The 10,417-nt window shown below is 40.2% G+C and overlaps 1 protein-coding gene across 1 annotated transcript; it reads right to left on the bottom strand.

The window, feature by feature from the left end:
- Window positions 1-4,841: 4,841 nt before the first annotated feature.
- yipf6 (Yip1 domain family, member 6) lies at window positions 4,842-10,292 on the bottom strand. The gene is made up of 7 exons (XM_083693530.1): window positions 10,256-10,292; window positions 9,676-9,807; window positions 9,446-9,524; window positions 9,205-9,247; window positions 7,424-7,549; window positions 7,100-7,257; window positions 4,842-5,942 (listed from the first exon to the last, which is right to left on the bottom strand). Exons 1-7 carry the CDS (start codon window positions 10,286-10,288, stop codon window positions 5,821-5,823), a joined length of 693 nt encoding a protein of 230 aa, XP_083549656.1. The 5' UTR covers window positions 10,289-10,292; the 3' UTR covers window positions 4,842-5,820.
- Window positions 10,293-10,417: the final 125 nt, after the last annotated feature.

The raw sequence follows: 10,417 nt of genomic DNA, 5'->3' as shown, positions 1-10,417 counted from the left end.
GAATCCTGTTGCTGCGGTAACTCTGGGCGAGCACCTCCCTGAGAGCGTGTTCACTGAGAACAAGACAGCATTCACTCCATTCCTCCACCCACTCCCAACTGCCTGGAATGTCCGTTACTCTGGGAGTCACTCACATGTTCCACAGACCACTACTATTCAAACTGCAGCTAAAGTTATTTGAGAACTCTTCTGCTCAAACAAATGTGTCTTTCCAAACAAGAATATCAAAACAACAAATATATGTTGTACATATAGAAAGAATATAAATCACAAATCAAATGTTTCATATCTCAAGTTCAAAAAGTTACTTTCTAAAAAGAAGTATGTAAAGTTGAAATGATTAACACAGTTTTTGAGAATATACAATACTGTAGGCCTACGATTGAATCTATACTTAAAAACAGAGTTCTCTCCCTCACATGTTCTCTATGACCAGAGTATCCTAACATATCATGATATTCCAAATTATTTTCCCTTTACGTAAAAAAGATCCCTCTTACTTTTGCCCCTCCAAACAATGAACACAAGCAGCTTAAGAAGGCCATGTTCAAGTGTCCCAAGGTCCTATAGGTCCAGGAGCCGGGGTCAAAGACAGGCCAAAGGTGCTGGGTCCTGCATGGCAGCTGACTGTCCACAGCACAGCACTGGAGCTGGGCGGTAGGATGTAGAGAGGCAGGAGGACATGGGTGGGGCTTGGGACCGTCAATCACAACACAGGCCTGGCTGCTCCCAAAGGATGCTTTGTGCATACCAATGGAGCACTGGTCTCTCAGGCTATGGCCACAGGGGCCCCTAAAAAACAGCACACGGTAGCCTATAATGTAAACTCCAAAACTACAGAAATAGAAGGCTACATCCACTGAGGCTTTCGAAAAGAGGCTCGGTAGTTTCCGGTATTCTGTCTCTATCGGTCAAAACAAAAAGCTCAGTGAAAAGCGGGTGCATTATCTCTGATTTTAAGCGATATTAAAGCAAATGCATGCACCCAGTAACTCATTTCAATGATGGGTGAAAATGTAAACAACCCTGACTAGCTTAGTTAGGTTAGCACAAAAGTCCTAATGTGTACTGGCCAAGGAATGTCCTCTGGAAACATGCAATACCCACACACCGTGGGTCGCTTGACAACAGAACAAAGGACAATAGTGTTATACTTCTATGCCTCATCTCTTCATCTGTTTTTTCAGATGTCTAAGATAACACACACCATGTCTTCATTTCTAACACACAAAATCTAAACATTTCTATGGACCTGTTAGTCATTAAACTCATTCAATTTGATATTGCTAACAGAATTTGAATTGTATTTCTATGACTTTAGAAATTCCTTGTTTCTGGCATTTTTGCACTTTTAATGCTACAGTAACCGATATGTCTCCATTTCCAAATCTAAACTGTACCCAAATATAAACTCACTTTATTAGGTACACCTGTTCAACTGCTCAGTAACGCAAATATCTAATCAGCCAATCACATGGCAGCAACTCAATGCATTTAGGCATGTAGACATGGTCAAGATGACCTGCTGAAGTTCAAACCGAGCATCAGAATGGGGAAGAAAGGTGATTTAAGTGACTTTGAACGTGGCATAGTTGTTGGTGCCAGACGGGCTGGTCTGAGTATTTCAGAAACTGCTGATCTACTGGAATTTTCACGCACAACCATCTCTAGGGTTTACAGAGAATGGTCCGAAAAAGAGAAAATATCCAGTGAGAGGTTCAAGATGATAGAAAGACAACAGTAACTCAAATAACCACTCGTTACAACCAAGGTATGCAGGAATCCATCTCTGAACGCACAACACGTCGAATCTTGAAGCAGATGGGCTACAGCAGCAGAAGACCACACCGGGTGCCACTCCTGTCAGCTAAGAACTGGAAACTGAGGCTACAATTCGCACGGGCTCACCAAAATTGGACAATAGAAGATTGGAAAAATGTTGCCTGGTCTGATGAGTCTCGATTTCTGCTGCGACATTCAGATGGTCGGGTCAGAATTTGGCGTAAACAACATGAAAGCATGGATCCATCCTGCCTTGTATCAACGGTTCAGGCTGGTGGTGGTGGTGTAATGGTGTGGGGGATATTTTCTTGGCACACTTTGGGCCCCTTAGTACCAATTGAGCATCGTTTAAATGCCACAGCCTACCTGAGTATTGTTGCTGACCATGTCCATCCCTTTTTGACCACAGTGTACCCATCTTCTGATGGCTACTTCCAGCAGGATAACGCGTCACAAAGCACCTCAAACTGGTTTCTTGAACTTGACAATGAGTTCACTGTACTCCAATGGCCTCCACAGTCAACAGATCTCAATCCAATAGAGCACCTTTGGGATGTGGTGCGGGAGAACGGGAGATTCGCATCATGGATGTGCAGCCGACAAATCTGCAGCAACTGCGTGATGCTATCATGTCAATATGGACCAAAATCTCTGAGGAATGTTTCCAGCACCTTGTTGAATCTATTCCACAAAGAATTACGGCAATTTTGAAGGCAACAGGGGGTCCAACCCAGTACTAGCATGGTGTACCTAATAGAGTGTATGCATATATGCCATACTGTATCATCATCACTTTTACCACAAATCCAAAGAAATGTGTTTCAAAGAAGATATACTGTATATGTGCTAGATGAATAAGGAAAATGATCATTTATAACATGACATTGTTTGTGGCATTGGCAGAAAAAGATGAGTTTGACATCTCTATCATAGGGACAGCCACTATGACAGTATCGATCTCTGTCAAAGGGATAGCCACAATGACCTGGCGGAGATTACATGCCACTCATGCTTTGTTATAATTGTCCATGTCCACTTGCAATTCAAGAGAGTGCACTTGTCAATGTTTCCCTCCCAACGTTCATTCAAATTCTACTGTATCCTCAACACGTCATAATACATCTAGTACAGCTTATTTGTATTTTGTCTTATAGGATGCCAATAAATGTATGTTTGCCACACTCAAACAAAAGGGGAATGCTGTATGAGTGCAGTTCCTATACCACTTTTTGAGGCTGAGTTCTAGCAGATTCAGGAAGGGTTATGTGATTGACAGATATAATGGAGAAAGATCTGCTAGACAGGTAAGCCTGTCATCAACTCAGGGGAAGTGGCAATCTTACCTGCTTATAGTTCTCTGAAAGAATCCGACTATTGCCTGGTGGGCCAAGGTAATTACTTCCCCAAAAGATCCCACTCATGCGTTTGCCCTCGTCTACTGACAGACTTGCGGTGTAAGCACAACTACACAAGATGATTAAGAGAAATATAATTTACATTGAGATGCTTAAGAGGGCTCTGTGTCCTCTTTGTTTTGCTGTCGGTGCTTTTCAGTCCCATCAAATGCTTAGGTGAATTTCATGTAATGGATTAGTAGCTCATTGGGGAACTCAGTATTGGAGAGAACTTAAAGTTACCTGAGAGAGATGAATCCTTTCAACCGTGACTTGTTCTGTGAGCAATTGTGCAGGTGCGTTGAGTTATCTATCACTGACAGACAATTCTTAAAGATACACTGTATGAAGTTGCATTTGTTTCTTACATTTACTTATGAATTATATATGTAATTGGACCTCTCTCCACACCATCCAATCACTTTGCACCAGACAATCAAGGAGGCAAATGAGGTCCTTGAAATAATGTTAGTGATTAATCACACTGTTGTAATCACTGAAATATGAACTAATAAGAAATACCACCAAGTTATTATACAGTACGGTCTGCAGTTTCTTCAATTGGTCTCAAAACACTTAGCTACAGTACATTTACATTTACATTTATGGCATTTAGCAGACGCCTTTATCCAAAGCGACTTAGAACAAATACATTTGTCTAAGTAAGTGAATCATCTATGCATCAGTCATCATAAGAAAAAGTAATCTATGGTAGGACCAGGGGCTATTGGCAGTCACAATGCTAGAAGAAGGAAGAATTACTTTTTTATTTATTTTACAGGAGAGAAACTTGTACAGGGAGGTAGGGGGATGAAGAGGTCTTTAGGAGGGACAGTTAAGATGTAGTCTGAAGATAATACATGACCCATCAGACATCCACATTGAGGTGTCTATTAAAACTTGAACACCAAGCTGAATCTCTTTTTATTATGTTGTCCTGCATTACATCTTGTCTTGAATTAACTTCAACATGATCAAGGCAGAAACATTTGCATTGCTTGAGAAAATGTTACAAAGAGAAGCTAGGTCTTGAAAAGTGCTGTGGTTTTAAAAGTTAAAAAAAAAAAAAAAGCACCTCCTGAGGGGAGTCATACTTACAGTGAATACAAATGAAAATGTGAGACATAGCAGGGCATGCACGGGGGAATGATACTGGATATTACAAAACAGCCATCTGGGTTCCCAAGATCTTCAGGGGAAACACATAGCAGAATACGTTTTAAAAATGATACTGCTTTATACTGCTGAAGTAAACACAGATCCTGAGTTCTTGTCTATGGCATCATTTTGGAGTTATTTTACTAGTTTTGGAATAGAATTAAAACCAGAGACATGTGTTTACCATCGACCTTTATTCCATAAATCCTCTACAATTCAGAGGTGAACGTTTCCTCTAACAAACCGCATCACAAACATCTATGATGTCATACGTCAATGTCTCCACACCGGATATCAGATCAATTTAGGTTCAATCAGATGAACTTAAGACAGGGCCAAACGCAAGTTTAAAGGTTTATATACCGGAGGGTATGTTGATGTTAAATTATGGAATGTCAGGGAGAGTCTGGCCTGAAAGTGGTAAAAGGTAATTCCCCTTCATACAAGAATTAGCCCATGTACCCTTAGATCTCTTCATGTGGTGCATGCTTTACAGAGACCCCAAACTGAAATGTGGACAACCTGTTTAATAGGATTTTAAACCATATTTAGAATTATTCTACATCAGATTTTGGAGGATGACAACATTTTTCACAGCATTCTGTTATTTGACATTCAATTGAAGAGAGAACAGAACATAAATAAATATATTAGACCATAACCTTCCCATGGAAAAGAATACATGGAAGAATACATAAAAAGAAAAAAGCAGAATGTAAACTACAGCCATTGTCATTATCTTTATATAGCTCATATTATAACCCAAAACAGCCTCTTACTACTCTTGGATAATCAAACCCCAATTTGTTAATGAGATAGTATTCTACTTAAGAAAGAAAAACAATCCTTTATTCCAAAGTAAAACAGAAGCTCTCTTATCTTCCAAACAATGTTCAAAATAGGGTGATGGCGTGTAATGCAGTAGGCTTTTGTGAGGCACTGTGTACAGTTCATACACACTGGAATCATACATTTCTCTATGATATTGGTGAATTTCAAGAAACCATGACCTATATAATGTATAGATCTCAAGGTCCTCTTCCTGCAAATGTATATGATTAATTATATGATGAATTATGGACATCACAGTGGAACACGTTCTGACTGCAGTAAACTAAGGTGGTATACAATAGTTTACAAGGCAGAAAACTAGAAGAAGTCATATCTTCATGTGAGACACAGAGAGCTTGTTTAATCAAGCAGATAGGCTTTCTGATATTGGGACGTTGACTCTTTGGGTGCATTGTGCTCCACTGTATTTCTCAGCAAAGTTTAAAAACAATGGAGAAAAGAGGCAAAGCACTGTGCACTATGGTCAATATCTAACCATTTCACTCTGGTTGCACCAGAGGAACATGCGCAACTTCTTCCATCAAGTGTATTCCAACACTCAATCTTCAGCTTTCAGAAATAACAATACGGTATCGATTTGTCTCTTCTCATTCCAAGAGAATAGTGTTAAGTCCGTCCTGAAAGAAGTCTGTTGTTACTGGGATGGTGAGAATGTAAGGATCATCCATCCAATTACAAAGTAAAAGAGGAAGACGGGGTACACCACCAACGCTTTGCGATTCGGAGGCTGGCTATCTGCTAGGAAAGCTGTAGAAGCTGGAAAAAAAAAAGAAGAGAAAACACATACAACACATTGGTGAAATTCAGACTTGTTTCATATATATTGTTATATGATAAAAACACATGGACTGAAATGTATTACACTGTAGGTATAGGCCAATTATATGTTTGTAAACATTGGGGATCACGTTTGCAGAAAACTTGTGTTGCTAAGGACAACAAAGGACAAATGAAGAGAGGAAGACAGCTAGCGAACTAATCCGATGTAGCCAACTATTATTACTAATAGTTTTAGATTTTAGTTTTAAAATGTTCTCCGCTTACTACAACAGCTTGTCACCCAGTGATGGGCACTGTTATGTTACGAAATTAACCTTGGGAAGCGGGATAGGCCTTGCAGACCCATATGCGTTGGCGGCCTGTCAATGGTTAAACGACGAAACGAAACGGCCAAGCCCTCAGTGGCCAGACAGACATACTTACCTGATCTACACTCCAAGTGTTTACACCCGGGAGAAGTTAAAAGCGTCGCTTGATGAGTACAACTTTGTTCTTTGTCGTCATGTCCAAGACATACAATTTCTGTGTTTGCAATTTGTATTAACAAAATAAGTTATCTAACATTTATTTTATCATGTTTTCAGAGCTGACAGATGAAGACATAGCAGAACTGAAACTACTGGCACCTGAAGCGATAGTACACAGATTCCGCATCAGAATCTGACACAGAGACCGGAGACCTGCCTGAGCCCTGCAAATGAGCACTGCAAAGTCGGGCATTTTTAATGAGGTTCTCGTTCCAATCTTTTCTTCTGAGGGCTTGCAGCCAAAGACGTCGGTTAGCATTAAAAGGAGCGTGGGTTGATATTCGGTAAAAATTCAGACCTTTGTTAACACCTTTTAGATTTTGGAATCCCACTGCACAACACAACATGTTTTCGGACTTTCTTTTTGCAACCAACATGCACATTCAAACCTGCGTGATGTCAGTGTGACGCAGTCTGATAATTCACCTATAATGCTGTGAAGGGTATTTCTTATAGGTCTCTTTAATCTTTGTGCAACATCCCCACCTACTGGAAGTCTCAGATAACGATATTGGTAGTAGTTTGTTGCTGCTTATATTACTCACAAAGTTTAACATATTAGCCTAGAAAGGACTGAAAAGGAAAAAAAAAACTACTGCTGCTTACCAAATGTGGACCAGCCGAATGATGCTGTGACGACAAGAAGTCGCACGATGAAGCTGACCATCCCGGACCCACCCAGCAGCACCAGCCTGCAGACCACCATGGCCACGGTCAGGGGCATGATGCAGTAGCCCAGCACACACAGGCTCTGGAAAAAAGATCTACAGAAGGACAAACGGGGCTTTTAAATGCATTGATTTTCAGGGTTCCAATCAAAGGCTGATATTCACTTTCTTGAGTACAGATTGTGTTCAGTTGTGTTACAATTGTTTTCCATGCACTTTCAGTAAAACACAGTACTGAATGTACAGTTCAAAGAACACCTACATGGTGCCTCCCAGGAGCTTTGAGTTGAGTGTGATGATGACAGATCCAAACCAGATGATCACAAACACCTCTGCAAATTGAGGCCCTCCATCGTCTTTACTGTCCGCTGAGCCCCCCTGCAGCATTCTGGGACACGGAGGGTGACATTAACAGCCCATTAACACAGCTTCATCTGTATATGCCTTACATAGCTTTGCATTGGCTTCTGAGGAAATGACAAGAGACTTGATTAGGCTATGCTAGTAGTATAGGCTATACAGAGGTAACTGTAAATAGTATCAAAACCATAAACACTATAGGTTAATATGCCAAACCTATGAACCTATGAATTAATACTTTCAAAATGAAAACCCTTTCATGCACCCATTATGAAAAAACAAAGATCATTTATATATATACACATGCATACATATACATATTATGTTATTTATCACTACTAAACACCAGTGGAACCAGTCTCATTCCACTAAGCTACATACAGTGGCCTCCATACTGTAAGAATTGGGAAAAGGAAAGCATTTGTTCTTCTTTTGGCTCTATACGCCAACAGTTTGGATTTTAAATCAAACAAATACTATGAGGTCAAAGTAGAAATTTGGAGACATATTCAGTTGTTGTTTGTTTTGACATCTTTTTTCCTTTTTTCCTTTTGTCCCCTCTTCAGCAAATGAAATGCATGTTCAATCGGATTTAAATCTGGAGGTTGACCTGGCCCCTCTCGAACTTTCCGCTTCTTGGCCCTGAAAAACTCCCTAGTTGCTATGGCAGTATGTTTGGGGTCATTGTTCTGCTGTATGATGAAGCGCAATCCAATAATGTTGGAAGCATTTGCTTGTACTTCAGCAGACAAGATGTTTCTGTTTCTGTACATTCTACTGCTGCCTTCAGCAGTTACATCATCAATACATACATGCCCATACAATAACACCCCCTCCACCATGTTTCACAGATGAGGTGGTATGCTTCAAACTTTCCTCTTCCAATCACTCTGGTACATGATAATGTTCGTCTTAACTGTCCACAAGACCTTTTTCCAGACCTCTGCAGGCTTTTTAGCAAACTGTAATCTGAACAACCTTTTTGAGGATAACTAGTGGTAGTTCGGCTGGTGACGTATTCTGTGGATGGTAGTCTCTGACACATTCATGCCTACCTCCTGGTGTTCCAGATAAGCGGGACAGTTGTTTTGCAGTGAGCACTGTCATCCACTGTCAAGTCTTACTTGGCCTACCAGGCCGTTTGCGATTGCTGAGCTCACCAGTGATTTCTTTCTTTTTAATGATGTTCCAAACTGTTGTTCTTTTGGCAAGTCTAGGGTTGTGGCTATGTTTCTGATAGATTTTTTTCTGATATTTCAGCCTCATAATGGCTTCCTTGACTTTCACTGACGTCTCTTTGGTCCTCATATTGACAGACACCAATAACAGACTCCAACGTCAAACGCAAAGCCTAGAATAGTTGACAGCTCTCTTATGCCTGCACAAAGGATGACAGAACACACCTGACTAACCAGAAACATCTGTCAAGAAAATGTTCCCAATACTTTTGGTGCCCTGAAATAGGGGGCCTATGTATAACAATGCGTTATAATTTGCAAATGGTGAAACCAATCTGAACGAAAATAACACTGAATTGAAGCTGAGAATCTTTAACCTTAGTCATTGTTTGATTTAAAATCCAAACTGTTGAAGTACAGAGCCAAAATAAGAAAAATGCTTTCCCAATACAGGTACTTATGGAGGGCACTGCATTTCTGAATACATTAAAACATGAACACTTACAGAGCCAGTGCCACACAAAGCAATAATGGTCCCCATAGATCCCCTGAAAAGAGAAGGAAGTTAAAAACATAGAACACTTGATACATTTACAACTACTGTCACATTTATCAACTAGTACTGGTACACATTTCCAGTCATCATCACTTCGTGATGCCATATCATTTACTGACCATTTATGGTTACCATAACGTTACAACTGCTCATTGTGTTGCAAAAACATAATTCACAAAACTATACTCACAGTCCCGAAGAAGTGCTGAGCTCTTTTTAGGATACATCACGTGAACAAACTTTTTCCCGACTGCTTTCAGATCTCTCAACTGCAATGAGACACATGGAAGAGTTTTTCTGTTGTTGAAGGATTGTTTCATATGCCTACATCAGTTTGTGGAACCAAATTGAACAAGTGTGGAAAGGAAAGTACACTTGTTATCGTGTTTACATTCACTTGAGATATTATGAAAATATTACAATAGTATCTTTGACAGGTTCATCGAGAGTGGAGTATTCGTCATCCTGTCGACCAGGCGAGCCAACAGGCACGTTGATCTCTCCCTCAACAGGGATGTCCTCTGAGATGGACACATCTGACAAACCTGCAAACTGGACAATAGTTACATATGGATATGCTACCTTGCAGAAATGACATGGCATTCACATTTTTACAAAGATAGCTATTTCTACCAAGGTCTGACTATTTTGACACATAGCTAGTAGCCTCCCTCACTAGCTGATCCTTCCAACAGAACATCACAACATCCAACATCAATGGAAAATCAAGGGGAAAAAAATAACTGGTTCTGTCTATAATCTCAATCTGATTCTAGCTGGCTAATAATGGATAAGATAACGTTAGCAAGGTAGTCGTGGCGTTGCTACTAGCTGGCTAGCTGACCCGTCTTGATAGACATTTTTCAAGTCTTTCATATTCAACAATAACACAATTAACGCCAAAACGCTCTACAGATATCCAAGTATACTGCACAGGACAAGCAATGAAGTAACAAATGCAACATTGCAAGAAAGCTATTAAATATCTTCTTTATCTTACCAAAGGTTTACTTGACACATCCACTTCCGCCATTTTCTCAGTCTACACGGATATGAAACGTCACCAGAATGTTTTGATGACGTTGAGAGTCACGCTGGTGTCGTTCCTCTCGCTAGCGGCTCTTTGTTCATCCAATTAAAAAAAAAAAAAGTCGTTCAAAAA

This window comes from Argentina silus (assembly GCF_951799395.1).
Source record: "Argentina silus genome assembly, chromosome: 2".
Classification (NCBI taxonomy): Eukaryota; Metazoa; Chordata; class Actinopteri; order Argentiniformes; family Argentinidae; genus Argentina; species Argentina silus.
Note: the sequence above shows the minus strand (reverse complement) of the source record. Positions and strands in the feature narration are given on the sequence as shown.